Source organism: Diabrotica undecimpunctata, chromosome 8 (genome assembly GCF_040954645.1).
Source record: "Diabrotica undecimpunctata isolate CICGRU chromosome 8, icDiaUnde3, whole genome shotgun sequence".
Lineage (NCBI taxonomy): Eukaryota > Metazoa > Arthropoda > Insecta > Coleoptera > Chrysomelidae > Diabrotica > Diabrotica undecimpunctata.
In genome coordinates this window covers 90446594-90467625 of record NC_092810.1, presented here as the reverse complement: position 1 = coordinate 90467625, position 21032 = coordinate 90446594, and the positions used below count along the sequence as shown (strand labels likewise).

The following is a 21032-nucleotide window of genomic DNA, read 5'->3' as shown; positions in this document are numbered from 1 at the left end:
CAACAGTATGGCGGATAATTCCAACTTAAAAATGGATATAGTTTTTAAAAAGGCGAGTCGAGATTTTGAAGTTATTAACGTACAACGTACTGTGTTATCTTCGTATACAGTACGAAAGTATAACACGGCGGCCTGGACCCTAATTGAAGTATCAGAAAACCAGTGAATTTCCATTGTTTTTTTTTTATTTTCAAATAAATAAGGGGTATTTTGCAATAATTTACTAAGGCAATATCTTCTTAAATAAGGGGTATTTTGCAATAATTTAGTAAGGCAATATCTTCTTTCTCTTCTTCTTCTTCTTCTTCTTCTTTTTCTTCTTCTTCCTCTTTACAAGCAATTCTGCTTGTTCATTGGCGGATTAATACCTCTATGGAAGGTTGTCACTCTATCTTTTGCGCGTTCGTCCGATACTTCTTCTGCCGATTGGTGACTTATTTTTTGCTTGAAAAGCAGCAGGTAAAGACGAGATACCAAACGAGTTACTGAAATATTGTGGAGCAGCATTGGCAGAACAATTAACAACATTAATTAATAAAATTAGAAAACAATAAAATACCGGAAGAATGGAGAACAAGTGAACTAACTCTTCCATTCAAAAAAGGAGATAAAAAACAGCCAGAAAACTACAGAGGTATAAACTTGTTAAATACTACGCTAAAACTTACAACTAAAATTTTACAAGTACTAATAGATCAGAGATGATACGGCGATATCAGAGATGAAATTTTTTCATTCATTATTAAGGGTTTTGGGTAAAAGATCATCCCAATTGAGTTTTTGAAGACCAATGGGATCAAACATTTTCAACACAAATTATAGAGCCCTTCTTTTAGTCTATACAGAAATGAGTTATGGAAAAATAGCTACAGAAATGATAAAGTGGTCTTCATTAGGCTACCAGGAGAGGTCTAGTATCTTGCTACTTTTATTTTCAACATTAACTTCATAATTTAGCGAAGGAAGGTTTCTATATTTTACTGATAATTATGGAGAGTTGGAAACCCATTTGTGGAGACGAATTCCGTGATGATTTAACACTCATGGTGTGCCGTTTCAAAAGTAGACAGATCATTGGCTCCATTGAGAATATCATCAGCGTAGGTTTGATTAAAGAGAACGTCAGCACCAAGTGGCTATTTTATTTTAGATAAAATTTTCATTTTCAGTTAAACAACGAGTTGCTAAGAAACTGCAGAAGTAACTACATAAGTCACAGAAGTAAATTCGATGCATTATAAGGGTTCATTTGGGCTGTCTCTTCAGAGAATATTTTGCAGAAAAGTTTGTTCGTGGTAGAAATTAATTTGTCGGTACATTTTCTCGATGTCTATGATAAAAACGAATGTAAATTGTCTAAAACTACAACTAATATCAAACAAATCAGGTTTTACCTGATATCCAATGAGCAAAATGTTGTTAGGGAGTACCAGAGGTGGATTTAAAGCTACCGTCGAAAACTATGCGAAGTTTGGTAGTAGAAGAATCTTTTAGAGTGCAGTGATGGAGCAACCAATATTTATTTAGAAAATGGGAATTGTGAGAAAAAGATGCACATTTATCATGGTTTCAGTTGAGAATTTTTTGTAAGTATTAAAGAGTGCAGTGTTGCTGTTGAATCTTCTTTAAAGTAATTCAAACCGTTTTTTGCAACATAATACGAGGTGCCTAGTTTAAGTTCCTCGAAAGAGGACTTCAACGGTAAATCAACTTAAAAGCTACCATTTTCCAGAATTTTATGTCAAGTGTGAATTTAATTTCAGCCAGTTCATCCTCATTGGACAGTTTGATAGTAGTGGAGCATGTTCAGTTTCCCAGAACTTGGCAACTGGAATTTCCAAATGTAGAATCAAAATTTTAAAACAAATGTAAAATATAATTTTCGTCACAATCAATTAAGGTTTAATATCACATACAATAATATTTGTGCATAACTGTGAATGTGAACTATGCATTGTAAAATATATTAGAGTTATGAAACAAGAAACCAGTAATACTTTTAATCGCATTTATTAAAAAAAATCAATGTATTTCAAAAAATATAAAGATTTAAACAAATTATCTAAATCGTCATGGACGTTAACAATACTATCGCTCCAATTGTTGAGAGGGAAATGTATGTAGTTGTGCTGTACTATCAGTTGTCTCCTATAACAAAAAAAAACAAGATATAAAGGATCTAATTATAACCACAAAAATAGATAAAATATACTAATACTAGGTATAACGTATTTTCTAATATACTAATGAAATATATATATCAGACGTTAGTGTGAAACTTTTTCTTTTTTCTTTCGTTTTTCTGTCTACGCCTATTGCCATAACATATTACCAACTAAAACAAATAGTTTTATCTTGATCATTATTTTATTATAACTGACATTTCTTTATAATGTTTGCAGCAAATTCAAATAGTTTAAAAATCATCAAATTGTAGAAAAAATACTTTTTCACTAGTTACGGTGGGAGCACCGACAGCTAACTAATAACTAAAATAAACTAATTTTAGTTTTTTTTTTAATTCCTCGACGCTCTCTTAATACATAAAATATTTTCACATTTTTTTCCTTTTATCTGTCTGCTGTATACCGCTTTTATTGCAACCAATTGGGTAATTGTGCATTTTCTTTTATTCATGATACTCATTGCAGAGAACCAGCCCCCAATACCTACGGAAACAGGACCACCTATACTAGTGGCAGAAATAAGAGCAGCCATAATATCACTAAAAGAAGGTAGAGCTCCAGGACCAGACGGAGTACAATCTGAATTTCTTAAACTTCTTGATGATGAATCTTTAAGAGTACTATGTAAAATCTTCAATAATATCTATGACACAGGCAATATCCCAAAAGATTGGCTACTTTCAGAATTTATTACCTTACCAAAGAAACAGGCAGCAAAAAAGTGCGGAGAATATAGGCTAATAAGTCTAATGAGCCATACATTAAAACTTTTTCTTAAAATTATACATCGTAGAATATACAAGCTATGCGAAGAGAGAATACAAGACACACAGTTTGGATTCATGAAAGGCGTAGGTACAAGAGATGCACTGTTTAGTCTACAAGTATTATTTCAAAGATGCAGAGATATGACTTGCGATATTTACACCTGCTTTGTGGACTACCAAAAAGCATTTGATACAGTTCAACACCAAAAAATGATGGATATTCTAACAAAAGCCCAAATGGATGATAAAGATCGGCGTATAATACAAAATTTATACTGGAACCAATCAGCCACAATAAGAACGAATTTTGGAGGTGAACCAACGGAAATGATCCAGATTCTACGAGGCGTTAGACAAGGTTGTATACTTTCACCTATATTATTTAATCTATATTCAGAGGAAATATTTAGTGAAGCCTTGGAAAAATGCGAACATGGAATACTTCTAAATGGAGAACGCCTAAACAACATCCGTTATGCAGACGACACCGTTATTTTTGCAGACAGTTTGAACAGTTTACAGCAACTAATAAACAAAGTAAATGAAGTAAGTGAAAGATTTGGACTTCAAGTAAATATAACAAAAACTAAATTTATGATCATCAGCAAAAATAAAGTTAGAGACGCTCAACTACTTATCAATAATACACCAGTGGACCGAGTAAAACAGTATAACTATCTTGGAACAACAGTAAATGAACAATGGGATCACTCACAGGAAATAAAATGTAGAATAGAGAAGGCTAGGAGTGCATTCAATAACATGGCCAAACTCTTTAAAAGCCACAATCTTAATCTGGAGATAAAAGTAAGGCTCCTACGATGTTATATCTTCTCAATATTGTATTACGGAGTTGAATCCTGGACACTAACTGAAGCAATGGAGAAAAAACTTGAAGCCTTCGAGATGTGGCTATACAGGCGAATTCTAAGGATATCATGGACAGACAAGATAACCAACGAGACCGTATTACGAAGAGTGGGCAAAGAAAGAGAGGTGATGTATACCATTAAAAGGAGAAAGTTGGAATATCTCGGACATATAATGAGAAACAGCACTAAATACAGATTACTGAAGGTAATCCTACAGGGTAAAGTATTCGGAAAGCGAGGAATTGGGAGAAGGAGAATATCATGGTTGAAGAACCTGAGGAAATGGTTCTCCACAACAACAACGAATCTATTTAAAGCATCAGTCAATAAAATAATTATAGCCAGAATGATTGCCAATATTCGGAACGAATAGGCACTGAAAGAAGAAGAACTCATTGCAGAATTCTGAAACTCCGTACCAGCTTGTATAGACTAATGCGGGATGTCATATGAGTTTGGAGATACTTGGTAGCATCCAAAATGTGTTTGCTGCCTCTCAGTCGTGTAAATTATTAATGTCTATTTTAAGATCAAAGACTGCAGATTAAATATCCATAAAAAACCCCATAGTGGAAAGGTGCCCCGTGACTGGCTAATATCCAATAAGGAAGTCCGTTATAGTTCCTAGCTAATTCCTAGGAATTAGCTAGGAACTATAACGAACTATATAAAAATATTGATTTTTAAGTATCTCCTTCTTCATTAAAAATATTGTGAAACATTTTATGAATAGGCTTTTTTCTGTATATTATATGTTCTCATATTTTCGAGCAGCAATAAGTGGAAAATAAGTTTTTTGATCATAAGCGCAAATTATTCACTGCGGTTTCAGTTGAAGTTTTAACATTTTATAACAATTATACCCTTTGCAAAAACAGCTACAGAAAAGCTTGATTTATTTGACCACATGTGCTAATATTTTATACGCTCCTTAAAAAATAATACATATGTAGATGGATAATTTTTGCAATTCTCGTATACTGTCCTACACCTCTGGCAAGCCTTTAAAATATTTTGCGCTACAATTTACTTTGTATTAAACTACATGAATTTGATGCAAAATATCAGAAACAAATATTAGGAAGTAGTAGGCTGATGATCAAAATTAATTTTTAAATATTTCCATTTATATCTCATAAAACAGCAATATTTTGTTCAAGTCATTTGGCAAACATCCGTGCTCTAGTTAAACTTTTTAATGACGTGTTTTTTACTGGAGAAGTAGCTGAGGAATGGCTCAAGTTTTTGCTTTAATAGCAATTCCGAAGAATTTCCAACGAATACAGGTTAATTAGTCTAATGATCCAGAAGAAAGAAAGAAGAAAGAGACCTAGAAGAAAACCAGTTTTAATTTAGGGTCGCGTTGGATATCCGTAAGTCACGTTTTGGCTTAAATTGGCAAAAATGCCGCGACCACCGTGATTTTTATTTATATGGCTTTCATCGATTACGAAAAGGCTTTCGATAGGGTACAGCATGGAATGCTTTTGAACATATTAAGAACCAAAGGCATTGATGGTAGAGAGCCACGTCTCATATAAAAACTATATTGGAAGCAGTAAACAATCGTACGAGTCGATGGGAGATTAACCGACGAATGTTACATTAAGAGATGCATCAGACAGGGATACATTTAATTGCTGCTGTTATTTAATGTCTATATAATTTTCAAACAGGCTTTGCAAGATAAAAACTTTGGGGTGAAAATCAATAGTGAACTGATTAATAATCTTGGATATGCTACCGACACTGTTATCTTATTCGATAGTTTCCAGGGTCTTCAAGAGTTATTGACTGCGTAAACACGATAGAAAGACAAAACGGGTCTAAAAATGAATGCTTCTAAGACAAAATTTATGATATTTAGTCGCCAACCTCACAACAAAGCTTTCCTACAGATAGATCAACATAACGTTGAGAGCTACTCATTTTAAATATATGGAATGATACATTACATACCAACTAGACCCAAGTGAAGAGATCAAATGCAGAATTAAAGGAGCTAGCACAACGTTTCTAAAAATGAAATCATTCTTCTGTTCTTCTTTGAGTGCCGTTTTCCAACCGAGGTTGGTAAAGAATTCTGTAATTGGCCAACAGATCTTCTTCCTTAAATATTTTCCTGTATTATATTCCAGTTTTCTTGTTTGTGTAATGGTGATAAGTTCTGTTTCTTTACCAACCCTTTCCAGTACTTATTTATTTTTAATTGTATCAGTCCATAATATTTTTAATAGTCTGCGGTACTGCGAACAGTTCTCCAGTTCGGTATGAAATTAACTGAACTGGACAATTAGTTCGGATGAAATTAAAGGTACTGATATTAAAACGAAGTGGACCTAACATTTCTCGCTGATGAACACCATGCTAAAGTCCTACCAGATATCTAAGAGAGTCATTAATATTTATTATCGATAAGTGTCTACGGCAAGGCAGCGGGGGATTGCCTCTGGACAGGATCGTACTTTTATTTTAAATTTGCATTACTTATTCGATTGATAGGTGTATTTAAAGGCCAATCTTTATCATTGTCTACTAAAGTTATAATAGTTGCAAAAATATTTACATACACTACATTCATATATTTACACAACTTTATCATTTATAAATAGAGTACAAAAAGAACAGAGGCAAAAATATTTTAGAAAATTATTTTCAAAATTGAGGTGTGTCTAAAAGCTGGTTTTATACCGCTATTAACTGAATTTAAAAATATTTACATAAATTACGTATACATAAAAAGATTACCAAAAAGAGAAATAAAATCAAACGATTTCTACCTGGCGAAACCGAATTCAAATGTACCACTGTGCCTATTAAAACTTGCAAAGCAAACAGCTTGATAAATTACTAAGCATAGGAATCTAAAAATTGCATTCCACATGCCGTTCATCATGGTCAAAATTCGTAATGAATTCAGTTTCTGGTACTCCAAATGGAGTAAAGTAATAAAACATAATGACGGTATTAGATTTTTGTTTCGATACACGGCAGCGACAAGCCGCTTATACGTATTTCGACCTCTTTAGGTCTCTTCAGAGCGGTATAGCCACTGCTCTGAATCCAAACAAAAAAATATACCGCTGTAAAGAGACCTAAAAAGGTCGAAATACATATAAGCGGCTTGTCACTGCCCTGTATCGAAACAGAAATCTAATACCTTCATTATGTTTTATTACTTTACTCCGTTTGGAGTACCAGAAACTGAATTCACTACGAATTTTGGCCATGATGAACGGCATGTGGAATGCAATTTTTAGATTCCCTTGCGGAGTAATTTATCAAGCTGTTTGCTTTGTAAGTTTTAGAAGGCACAGTGGTAAAAATTTGATTTCGGTTTCGCCAGGTAGAAATCGTTTGATTTCTCTTTTTGTTTGTAGATGGCGTAGTTACGTCCGTATAATTTATTTTGATAACCATTGTCTAGGACGGGAAAGATTTTTGTTTGGATCCAGAGCAGTGGCTATACCGCTCTGAAGAGACCTAAAGAGGTCGAAATACGTATAAGCGGCTTGTCGCTGCCCTGTATTGAAACAAAAATCTAATACCGTCATTATGTTTTATGTTTTAAAAAGATTACCATTTATAAATACAATGCAAAAAATACTTACATTTAAAATAAATTACATGGACAAGTCAGTTTCACTATCACTGTCGTTATTTAGATCTATAATAATTGTTTCTTTGAGTAACCTATCTTTATTTTTCCAGCTGTCATTGGTTATTTTCTTCATTTCTTATTCAATTAGACGAACCACAGATGAATTTAGGGTAAGCGAAACATTACCTACTTCTCCTTAATGATGCTTTCAGCTCATGCCATATGTGTTCAATAGGATTGAACATGCAATAGTAAGGAGGAAGTCTTAATACTGTATGACCCATTTCTTCCGCCAAACTGTCGCAATAATATTATTTTCTGATGGAAAATGATTTTAAAGTTTCAAGTAATTTTTTTTTGTCGAATAATTAGCTTCATAATATATATTCTTCATTTTCCAGCATATATTCCTGGATTCTAAGTTTGGTGTCATTAGAACATGGAACTTTATTCGGCCTACGACTGTGGTAGCTGGCATTGTCCATCACAATTACACTATTTGGTGCTATATTTGGCAATAACTTCGTTGAAAACCGGTTCTCAAATAATTCTGAAGTGTCCAATTTCAGTTACAGTTTTTTTCAAATCGTAAACTTTAAAGTCAATTAAAAACCATAACATTTTTTTTTTCAACTGTTTACACTATCTTTACTCATAGTCATGCTCTTATTATCGATATTTTTAGTTAGACATTACGATCTTACTTTATTTTAAACAAGAAACAAAAACAAATTTGCAAAGTGACAGAACCCGATAACAGAATTGGTGTTTTTTTTTTGCTCATGATTAATTCAGATAGTTGACAAATTTTTATTTCTCCGCGATTTTAGGACAGGTCATCGATTTAAAAGATGTTTTTATGTAAATTAGTAGCGGTTCAATATACATTTTCACGTATTTTTTGAAAAGTGGATGAGAATTTATTGGTTGGAAGGCCGAGGACACATTCTGGTGATTGATATACCTCATTATTTAGGATTAAATGAAAAACAAAGATGTATGAATACATTATTATAAGTTTAAGTGAAGATTTTCAAATGAATTAAACATGGTATAAATCTTAATAAATAACATACCTATCTTTATTTCAATATTGTATGGATTAGGAGGCAATATGATTTAGATTTGATCCACCTAAGATTCATAAAAAAAGTATATGTACCTAATAATCTTAATTAAAAAAAATATATATTAACGAAGTTATATAGAAATTAAGATGCAAGTGCAACAAGAATGCAAAGCAGTAAACAAACAAATCAAAGCTGTTTCTGCACTACGGCGAAAAAGCTGACAAAAGTAGATAATAAAAAGCTTCTCGTTCACAGACCACGTTGCTCAAGTCAGTGGGCTTCATTGGGGGTGGGTAAGGATATTAATGGTAGAAAAATACAGATTAACTACAAAAGGTAAACGCTAGATAATAATTAGGTAACAAAATATAACAGTTTGACAAGGAAAAACAAGAAACACAGAATACAGCTAAACTGCAAAACAAAATGAGCTAATCAGTTTTAACCTGAAACTCATGAAGAAACTCAAGATGAAATAATAGGCAAAAAAGAATACAAGTCAGTCTTAACAAACCTGTAAAGCGCAAAGTGTTGTAGTGTTTTGTCAGTTGATACAAAAAAAAGTGATATGTGACGTTTACACTATCCTCCTTGAATGAGAACTTTCCAAATTTAATGCAGTGAAGAAAGCGGCAGCCTTAACAAGAAGACGAATGAACACAGTGTGGTCCATAACAAAACAACTGATAGTAAGTAGAAGTAAAAGGAAAAGACGCTGGTATGTTTAGGAAACTAGACCGGAGTGATATGGAGATCATTAGAAGACAAATTTATAACATGTATGAAGAACAAATGGTCTCCACGTTAAAAACCATCATGCAAAAGTTGCAGAAAGATAACACAGGTATCAAGTTCTGCAGTGAGACAGTAAGGCAATGTCTTCTAAAAAATGGCTTTAAAATAAAAACGATCGATAAACGCCAAGTGATTATGGAATCTGCTCGTCTACAAATATGGAGGACGGAATTTTTAATTCAAATTCATAAATACAGAGAAAGTGAAAGAGAAACTCATTATCGGGATGAGACGTGGTTTGACACCCATGACGTTCCAAAATATGGTTGGGCAGATTCTTCTGGTCGCTGTACAACAAAAGCTCCATCAAATAAAGGAAAACGTATTATAACAAGTAATCCATGCAGGAACAAAAAATGGTTTGTTCACCTTTTGTCATGCAAAAACATTAAGGAGTCCAGCGTCGACTATCATGATGACACCACGTCAGAATTATTTAAACACTGGTTTTCAACGACGTTATTGTCAAATATACCACCAAACAGTGTAATTGTGATGGACAATGCCAACTACCACAGTCGTAGGCTGAATAAAGTTTCATGTTCTAATGACACCAAATTTAGAATCCAGGAATATATGCTGGAAAATGATATATATATTATGAAGATAATTATTCTAAAAAACAATTACTTGAAACTTTAAAATCATTTTCGTTTGTTCTCTTGGTACTCTATTTAGAAATGATAAATTTTTGTAAATATGTGAATGTAGTGTATGTAAATATTTTGCAACTATTATAACTTTAGTAGACAATAATAAAGACCGGCTTTTAAACACACCTAACAATCGAATAAGTAATACAAATCGAAAATAAAAGTACGATCCTGTCCAGAGGCGATACCCCGCCGCCTGGCGGTAGACACTTATCAATAAATATTAATGACTCTCTTATATCTCTGGTAGGACTATACTTATGTTACAATATTCATTAAAATAGAAATATAAAACTATAAACCCAATACTAAAATAATGAAAAATGTCCCACGATTTAAAAATGTATCATATTTTTAAAAACTTGGTAATTGTATGCTCCCGTAAACCTTTAATTTTATTCTATCTAGTCATTGATGATGCTCTTGGTACTATGTGTTGAAAAGTGTTCTTTAGAAGAAGAAAGTTGTGTGTTCTGTGCATATAAATTCAACTTACTATTACGAGGTTGTGCCAAACAAGATCTTATTTCCATCGGTACCTGTAAAACGCAAATTTTCCATTGGTACAATGTTAATTAAAAAATTTAAATGATCAGAAATACATCCAATCGTATGTCTTTTGAAATGAACATAAAAATAAGAAAGAGCCATAGAAGTTAGTTCAACGATTCAGCGAGCTGGCAGATTCACTTGAAAGTGGATAATTTACGCGGATTATGGTTAAAGCTACACGCTAGACAAAAATTCTTGCAACAGTATAAAATCTAATACTTTCTGTCAAATGGGGTATTTGTGAAGTTACTCATTGACTTACGTGCAACATGAATATTTTCTTTATCGACTGCACTACTATGAACAGAGTAGTGTCTAGAGGCTCAGAAGACTGAGACACAAAAATCCCTGAAGAAGACATCAGAGAGGATGTCGAAAGATCCGCGCAGTGATAGTCGACGCGATTAAACCTACTCAGTTTAAAATTAATTTTTATAATATAATAATACTAATCTTAGAATTTCCATAGAGCCATAGAAAACAACGTAAATAAAGAAGGCCTTGAAATATGCCTTCCTTATTTAGGATGATTAGTTACTCCCACATAAGAAATTCAAAATAAATATAAACATAATCCTACTTTTAGATACAATCAGTTGATTTTATTAAAACATAATTTTAAAGAAAATAAAATATTCTAAAATATGTTAAATAATTATTATATTTCAATTTCTTTCGATTTTGTTTATTTATTTAAAACTTTCTCTTTTATTTTAATATTTTTATTCTAAAAATAGTTGGTGCTTAACTTTCTATTTACAAAATATTTTGTCATAATCTCAATTTCAATTTTAATTTTCACTTCTTAATTAATATTTAAATGGGAATATATTTAAAATATATATAAAATATAATATATATAAAAACTTCTTATATTCTATTCCCTGTGTTCAGACCCCATTCTGTTTTTCTCTGTTTTAATTTAAATTTTTCTTGTCCCCGTTGCTCGGGAGGGACGTTTCCTAAAGCCACATGGTTGACCATAGGGAGTAATGTAAACTCAACATATAAATATAGTATAATTCAACTCAGCCTCTGGAGCCAGTAACCGCACTAGCTGCAATATATAATCCATCCAACTAGCATTAGAAGTCATTAAAAAGTTATCTAGTCACCTGTATGAAACCAATAGTTCCATAAGTATTTATAACTTTTGTGTAAAGCTATAGACAGGATTTGTTTTTATTTAATATTTAAACTTTAATTTAATTTTTTTTTTGTACAATAAATAATATAATTGGTTAATATCTTGGTTTACTTGTCAAAGCCAAACCTATTTTGCAGATTTACGTTTAAGATAGGACGTTCTCACACCAGAGAGACTGATCTAGACGAAACCAAACAATTGGATCCCAAAGAAAGTTGTGTTTTATTGTTTTTCATTGGCTCCCAACTTTCACAGAAAGTTATATTAATACACAATGACGCATACAGTTTCTGATGGGTCATTCAAGGGTTACACATTGGCGCCCCACGTTGGACACCAATGTGGAACTATCCAGGATTGATCACCAAAATTCGGCAGTTGTCCCAGAAAACATCAAAATCGTTTTGGCAGATAGTAAAGTAAATTTGCATGAGAAGAGTAGAAGTTATTGAGAACGAAATATTTAATACCGTTCCTAATGAACATTTGTCAATAAAAAGATGTATTCAAAATGTATTTTGCTAAAACTTTATCAACAATAACATTTCTACGATTAATAACATTGTTTGTAACTGTTTCAATGACGCAAATATTAGCTGGCTAGATTTTGGCTTATGTAATTTGGCACAAGATATTGTGTTCATCGATTACCTTCAGACAAGAACAATTATCAGTTACGAATATTATAGAGCATTATTAGTGCGTTGGAAGAAAGAAATTCGAAAAAAGCAATCACAAATGATCTGGTTCTCACTTCAGATCTGGTCTAGAATGACTAGAGACTATTCTTCTCAAGATAATATTCCAGAAGAAAGTTTATTGCGGAAAATGAGTGGTACCTTAAGGCCAAAAACAAATCGTTTTACAAAAAAGCATCAAATGTTAGAAAAACTTTGGGATCAGTCTATCATTTTATGAGGAACCTATCTTGAGAAATAAGGTCGACTTTTGTCTAATCTTCACCGAAATCGTGAGACTAATAATAATAATAGCCTTCCTTTCTATGGCTAGCGCGGCTTTGGGATTATAGCAGGATAGTCTGCTATTTTTTGGATCTACGGTATATAAAGAAGGCAAGACCTGAAGCCTGTAGATATTTTAAAAATATCTAGGTGTTTTCACCGGTGCTCGGTCTTCGATCTCCGACCTTCCATGTGAAAGTCAGAGACTCTACCGCCTGAGCTATTCAGTTCATTCAAAACGTGAGACTATCTTGACCAAATAATAACTAGAAAATATGATACTAAGAAATAAAACCATTTAGAAATGTAGGATTTTATTTTAAGCAACAACATTTAAAAACGTTCAATTTTTCATTCTTTCTGAACTTAAACTTCTGAGAGATTTCTTACAAAACACCTATTTATTTTCGACTAGAAGCATGTGAATTAAACAAAAGTTTATTCTGATCTCTACTTCTCTCTAATATATAAGCCCTTATGGAGCTCCAGCACAGCTAAGGGATTGTGTTTTCTAAGATCTAGGGAAAATATTTACTTAATGCACTCTTATACTTTCTGTCATGTTAACTACCAGCTTTCGTAATGGAACAGACTAAATCTTAAGATATTGATTAGTAAACTATAAGTATACGGCCAGTATAAGTATAATTAATATTAGTAAACTATAAGTATAAGTATAATTCTATAAAATTATAATTAATATTTGGCCTAGGTCCAAGTTTAATAACAATATTCGAGTATACCTTAAGAATATATAGATATTAATAAGAACTTACTAAGAGGCTGCCATCTGATTGAACCTGCACCATCAAGTCACTTTCAGTTAACTCCTGGTTCCTCGCCTTCTTTACAGTACTACCTGCTAACTTCCGACATTCTTTTGGCAGTAGCCAATGCATGACAGGAGAAATGACATCCGGATCAGTGATGTTTAAATCATTGGCGCCTGTTAAGAAACTAACAATAATCCCCACAATCAGTACACTAACTACTCCTACGGGTGTTATCCAAAGGAAGCTTAACCTGAACAATGGAAAAACTCCTGATTCGTCTGGATATTCTATCTGAAATATATAGAGTATAATTAAAATAAAAAAATAAATTACTGTTGACATTATTTTTAACTGCCGATCAACCGATCATTATTTTAATCATTGAGTGTTTTATGACCTAGGTTGTCCAGAGGTGAGTACTTTGACTTTAAGGCAGAAATACGTGGATTCGATCGTCGCTAACAAAATCAAAAATAGCGTTTAGGTTGTTGCTTTGAAGGCCCTGACAAACCACAGAGTTGTAATCTGTTTAGTACAGCCCCTCTACACTTAGTCGATCGAATTCTACGTTATACTGTAGGTTTCCCATATATGCATCCACTCATTGATGCACAACACAGTTACATGCATACACAGTTACACTCAGGTTTGGGTATTGCAGATTACGAAAAAGTAATTTTGTGATTAATCTATGATTCAACAAAGAAATTACAGTCCCTAACTCTAACCACACCACATTTTCAAACATTATCGTAACACCTTTTTACCACAACTTCTACCGCTCAAACGCTCAAAACTCTATTGAAACTTGGAAAATCATCGAAAATTCGAACAACAGACATCGAACCATTCCAGATAAAAGAAGTGTTAAGGTCGATTCAAACACATCAGTTCCGTCACAGTTCCGGCGCCGAACCGGTACCGTCTCGTCACAGAACTATTCGTTCGTATATTCGCATACACCTGGAATGCATCAGTTTTCGGCGACCAATCTTTTGAAAAGTTGGAAAGTTTCTCGGATGAAGAATTAACAATAATTGCTATATGTTTGGACGAGGAAGAAGAAGAAGAAGCGAAAGCAAACCAAGCAAAAAGACGGAAATGAATCCATGACGCATGGAAAAAAAGGGATACCGAAGGAGAATACGTGAGACTGTATAAAGAACTGCTTCATATTGATGTAAAATTTCATCAATATTTTAGGATGTCGAAAAATTTATCTAACGTATTGTTTTTAAAAATTTCAAAAAAATTGAAAAAAGGAGACCCACTGGAGAAGAGCTATTTCACCGAGATAGCGTCTTGCAGTTTGTTTAAGGTACGTACGAAATAAATAAATTTATAAAATATTATTTTTTTCTAATTTTAAAACGTGATTTTTTAAAAATGGTGAATTTTTGAAACGTTTTACTTTTTCTAATCAATATTGTGGATCCACATAATATAATTATAAGAAAAAGGCTTAAACCTTTATTTAATAACTAAAAATAAACGTTTCTCAAATAGTGTAACACTAATACCTATTACTTTAAATATAAAATACATATTTTATCAAAAGCTGCAAAAGCAGTCCTGCAAATCTTAAAAGTTAGAAGGGCTTGTAGTATCATCCATAGTTTGTATTGGCGGTGGAGATTGCAATTGGGTATAAACAGGTGATTGCATCAGTGAATTGGTTGTTGATGTATTAGTGTATTGGTAACTGGATGCAGGCGATACTATTGGAAAAGTTGTTGTAGCACTTGATCGTTATTGATTACAATTATTATAAGTTTTTTCTTGAAGATACTTTAGTTCATATTTCTGTACAACCAAAAATATTTCTGATTTCGCAAAATGAAAATTTAGAGCCGAAAGGGACTTTAGGGCTGGTGTTATGCCAGTTAGGAAGGCGTCAACTGCATCTGGTGGTGCCATAAATTGCTCCCCACGGTTGTTAATTAAATAGTCCATGAGTTTTGCTAAAGCAGAAGGCTGAGAATAGGTAATTTTTCTTTTAATCCTGCTCTTTTTTGATGCATCTTGGTTTCTTCTATTATTTCGTTTCGTTCATCGTTTGTCTCTTGACTTGGCAGAAACATTGTGTTCTTTTTCATCGCCAGAATTGCCTTCTTTATCTTCAGGCACTATCTTTTCAGACTCCTGTTGGGTATTATCAATATCCTTAATGCTAATTATTATTTCTCTTTCATTAAAATGTTTTTTCAAGAAACTTAGTTGATCAGCGTATTTGTACCTCTTTGTTACTTTACCACTCTGTCCACTTTTTGCAATGTTTCTTTTCAAATACTTTCTAAATGTGTCTCTAATATTTACCCATCTAGTCTTACACAGTTGACCTAGAAAAATGAAAAAAAAAGTGTTTTGATAATAGGATAAAAGTTTTACATAAAAACAGTATTACAGTTCTTTGTTTTTTTAGGTATTTGGTAACTGGGAACTCTTTCTTGACGATCTCTTTTTAGCTTTCGCTTAGGATATAGTAGAATGCAAGATATTGTATATAAAACATGTAAAGTTATATACAACAGTTTAATAGCTGAAACACTACCAGAACCTACTGAAGAGATGCGGAAGGCTATTGCTGAATATTTCTACACAAACTTGAACTTCCCCTTGAACTGTGTGGGAGCCTTGGATGGCAAACACATTACTACTCAAGCACCTCCAAACACAGGATCGCTTTATTATAATTACAAGAAATCATTTTCAATTGTTTTGTTGGCTCTTGTAGATGCCAATTATAGTTTTTTGGTTGTTGACGTCAGAGAATATGGCAAGAACAGTAATGGCGTAATTTTCGCAACTTCTTCATTGGGCAATAGACTTCGAGAAGGAACATTACAATTACCACAAAATACAACTCTACCGAATACAGAAGTTGAAGCCCCATATGTAATAGTAGGAGACGAAGCATTCCCTTTAAAAACATATTTATTGCGACCTTATCCTCGTCAGGACTTAAATGTAGTAAAATGTGTTTACAACTACCGCCATTGTCGTGCCAGAAGAGTTTTTGAAAAAACGTTTGGTATTTTATCTCAAAAATTTCGAATTTATAACAGGCGAATTCAAGCAGCACCAAAAAATGCAGATAACATAGTACTGGCGACTTGTACTCTACATAATTTTATTAAAAAATATTATGGATACACGTACAACTATAACAAACATGAGCCAAAAGTAGAAACAAACTATGAACTGCAAAATTTGCCTTTGCAAGTTGGAAATGCAACAGGAAATGCTTTTCAATTCGCCAGGGGGTCTTTGCCGTGGCAACTTGAAAAAATTTAAAAACTGTAAGTTGCTTTTCTTTTAGTGAAACAAAAATAATAAAGGGAAGTTCATTACCTTGTGTTCATTTCTTCTCCGATTTCCTGCCAAATATTATTTTTAAAATTAATGTAATTTTATTTTATTCACTTGTACCCCGCGTCATGTTGCCGGCAAAACCAAAAAAATCGTTGCGGAGATTATAAAATCGTCGGGCGTTCGAACTGATGGATGTGAATGCCGGCGCCATATTTCTATTAAAGAATATTTTTTATGACGGATTGTTCGGTTCGGTGCCGAAACTGTAACGAGACATGACTGATGTGTTTGAATCGACCTTAAAGCAGACAAAAACTAACGATTACTGGTTGAATTCGCTGGTTTCTACTTATTATACCTTTGGAGTACTAAACTACGAATCAAATGACGATGAAGTAACAGTAAACCCAACATATTTGTACAAGGAGTAAAAAATAAAAATTCACTTATCCAGCTCCTAAATTATAAAGCAAAAATAATTACGAACAGAAAGTCTAAAATTTTGTTCAAGGAAAATTGTAGCCCTGTATACGAGTGACAACTGTACAATAATAAAAGCGCCGAAGAAAAAAAAACAAAGTTTCATACTCAAATGAACGCAGTTTTAGAGTCGTTCTCAAAAATCTGCACAGCTCGGTTGAAATAGATAATATAAAAAACGTTTGATTAACAATTCAAAAAAAAAGTATCCCCTTATATGGTTTTTGTTGATCGAAAACCTGCTAAAAATAACAAAGATATGTATAAAATAGAATATCTGTTGAACCATAAAATCGAACCATACCAAAAGACAGATACCACACTGCTCCAGATGCCAGCGTTACGGACACACCAAGACACATTGCTATCTAAGAAAATATGCCATACTACATTTACATAATAATATATAATGAAATCGTCAGAGACTAAAATACCACTGAACCTCTAAAAATCATACGAACAAGCTAAATTTTGATGAGAATATGAATTTTTTAAATCCAAAAAGATGCAAAAAAATTTATTTTTGCCCTACGACTTTCATATAAAACGCCCGGATACAATGCAATAATGGAATGTACTCCTTGAGGGGGATGGTGGTTGGCAAGATTACCTTAGTTCATAGAGCTTTCGTGTATCTGATATCTTGTAGTTTTTATTAACTAAGACTAACGCACTAGGTCTGATGATGGGGCATATATTGTAAGCCTTGAAACCGGTAGGCAAAATTTACCATCAATAAAAAATAGGAACTACTTAAGATTGAAAGAATTGACTCATTTCGCATATACCCGTAAGTGATTTTACGAAAGACTATATCCAAACAGCTAGTGTTAGCTTAGAAGAGTGGAATGGTTCTCTTACAATAAGTGGAATTTACAGTCGGCGACGACAAACTAAAAACAAACCGCAATATCAAGAATTTTTCCACTCACGCGGCAATCTATTTCTAGCAAGTGGCGACTATAACGAGAAACGCACCTACTGGGGATCCAGACTAATAACTACGAAAGGTAGATAACTATACATTATGGCAATCAAAAGCAACAATCTTAAAAATATATTAACTAATCAACCCACATACTGGCCAACCGATACAATTAGAATTCCACCTTTGATCGATTTTGTGTGACTAAGGGAATCCAATCCGAAGTTTAAGTACAACACAAGATTATTTTGAACTCTTGCCAGACTACTCACCAATAAATAAACGGATTGGAGAAAATGTTATCTATAAATGTCCTTAATGTTATCTTTCACATAAAAATACCTTTGAATAAAAGTTTAAGAGGTTTTTTATTGTTTTAAAATAATACAAAAAGCGGCCTGGTAGTTAACACCAATAAATCCGATAGTAAAGAAACAGCATGATAGCATCTAATGAAAATCGCAGAAAGGCAAAGCTGAGGAAAACATTTCAGAGAACACGTGCACCCCAGGATAAACTTGAAGATAAACCGGAGTATTCAGTATTACCTGAAAAATGTATCAATAACAGAAATCACATAGCACTCACTCACTTTGGAGGGTAACGTAGAATTAAATAGACCTTAGATACTCTACCCTCAATTAGATGATGGATGCTGAGCCCAAAGTTTCAGCCATAACCTCTACAAGCTTGATTTTATCAAAGAGATCAATTGTTTTTAAACTTCTTATCAACTTGAAGAGTCCTTCAGATCTGAACACGAAAAAATCCACTAGGTATCACCTGAACACTGTAAAAATTCTTAAATAACTTTACAAAAAAGGGATGCAGTACTTGACACAGCTGTTTAACGCAATTCCACTACTATCCCCCTATTGTGGAAAATTCAACAAACAATCGAAATTTATAAGGCAAGCCTGGGGAAAACATTAAAAGACTTATGCATCTATTAGTCTATTTCCAATGAAATTCAAGGTTTTTGAAAAGCTGTTGCTGGATAACTCACAACTAATTCTTTCTTATCACCAAATAATACTTAATTATCACTTTGAATTTAGACAGCAGCATGCCCATACAAAACAAATTCACCGCATCTCTAATTTTATTCTTGCTGCTCTAGAAAAAAAAGAAATACTGTTCAGCAGCTTTTTTGAATATTTCTCACACTTTTGATAGAGTCGTTAGTTTGCTCTCCAAAGTTAGACAAATTCTTCACATAAACTATTACCTATCCTTAAGTTCTACCTTAATAACCGGTACAAAACCTAACGATCAGTACAAAAGTCTAAATCCAGTTAAAGCAACAAATGCCTCAAGACCTACTTAAACCTGTTCTCTATCTAGTTAATGCAGATGACATTCCCATCTGCAATAACAACGCTACATCAACGTACGCAGACGATACGACAATTCAAGCTACACATCCAAATTAACATGGTGTTTCCAAACTGCTTTAGGCTAACCCTAATAGAATCAAATTTGGCTTAAAAGGCGAAGAATTAATGACAATTGAAGCAAACCCGTCCATTCAAAGTTCATTAATAAAAGAAATGAAATACGCAGAAATGACGCAGATAGGCACATGCCTATCTGCGTCATTAAATTGCAACTAATTATTTGATTACTTATGATCTTTAAATAAAAAATATCAAAGAACAGATTGCAAATTAATCACAAAATTACTTTTACTATCGTGACCTTACAACAGGATTTTTAAAGTGATTTTTTATGCACTTAGTTTATTTCAACTTAAATATTTATTCTAGTTTTTGAACATCCCAAGCTCACAAATTATTTTTGTTAAAATTATGAAAAAAAAGGACACTAAATATATGAGAATTTAAAAAAATGCTTACCTCAGGCGTGATAGTCGTATTACTGATACTGTATTTGTCGAAACAGGAAGCGTTAACTACCACAGGAAGTCTATGTGCAACTACCATTTTAGCAGCAGATACATACTGTCCTCCATAAGACACCAACCCTGACATAATTGACCCTGCAATCGCTCCTGCTACAGCTCCCTTGGAATTGGCCCATGGGAACAGCATACCTAGAGTGAATACTCCGCAAGTCGTCCCTGCAGCAATAGCTGACAATGAAGATGCCATCTTAAAATAAAAACAGATTGTTTGAATTGTGAATGAGCATGTATTTGTTTTTAGATTGTCGTTTTCATACCATTTTCTCCAGTTCCTTCTCCTATCGGACTATCGGAGGTTGCAAATAATTATGCAAATTTTAATTTTATTCACAGCTGCCCTGAATAATTGAGTGGAATTCATATTAAACCAAACCTAAATTTCAAAGCCTGTTCCTTTTTCCTTCCATTATTAGTAGTAGCATTACATATCTGGTTTCACTTATTATATGACCAAAGTATTTTAGTTTTCTCTTTTTCACCATTTGTATTATTTCCTGTTCTTTGTTCGCAACACTTTGTCATTTTTAATAAATTCTATCGATAGTATAGGTAGATTCTACGGTAGAACCACCTTTTGAATACTTTTAATTTACGTATGTATGCTTTAACGCCATATGATAATTTGGATAATACATAGCATTGTAATTGACTAGTTCTTAAATTTTCTAAAGCAACTGCTACTTATAGATTAGGAATAATCCAATAATATATATATATATATATATATATATATATATATATATATATATATATATATATATATATATATGTAATTTAAGTGGTCGAATTAAATTGACATACTTACGGCTAAAACTCCACCCATATGTTCAACGACGTACATAAAAGCTACAGCTACAACTCCCAATACTAAAACAACTCCCTTGACGAACAACGTGGCTGTTCTTTCTGATAGCGTCATACGCATACATCCTTTAATAAAATCTTCTAAAACTACTTGTGCAGTAGAGTTTAGCACTACAGATAGCGAACTAAAAATTAAAAATAATAGTAGA

General features: G+C 33.0%; 1 protein-coding gene across 5 annotated transcripts in view; it reads right to left on the bottom strand.

Annotated features, from left to right (window-relative positions):
* Positions 1-1994: 1994 nt before the first annotated feature.
* The window catches only part of LOC140447765 (sodium-coupled monocarboxylate transporter 1-like), an 81866-nt gene continuing 62828 nt past the window's right edge, over positions 1995-21032 (bottom strand). For 4 of the 5 annotated variants that reach the window (XM_072540609.1, XM_072540613.1, XM_072540611.1 and 1 more), the window contains exons 10-13: positions 20825-21008; positions 19952-20206; positions 13382-13669; positions 1995-2148 (exon numbers count right to left, since the gene is read on the bottom strand). In XM_072540609.1, coding sequence (XP_072396710.1) covers positions 2089-2148; positions 13382-13669; positions 19952-20206; positions 20825-21008 — 787 coding nt within the window. In that variant the 3' untranslated portion in view covers positions 1995-2088. Of the gene's footprint in view, positions 2149-10440; positions 10484-13381; positions 13670-19951; positions 20207-20824; positions 21009-21032 lie in introns of all 5 variants that reach the window. The other variant, XM_072540610.1, reaches the window with a different exon arrangement.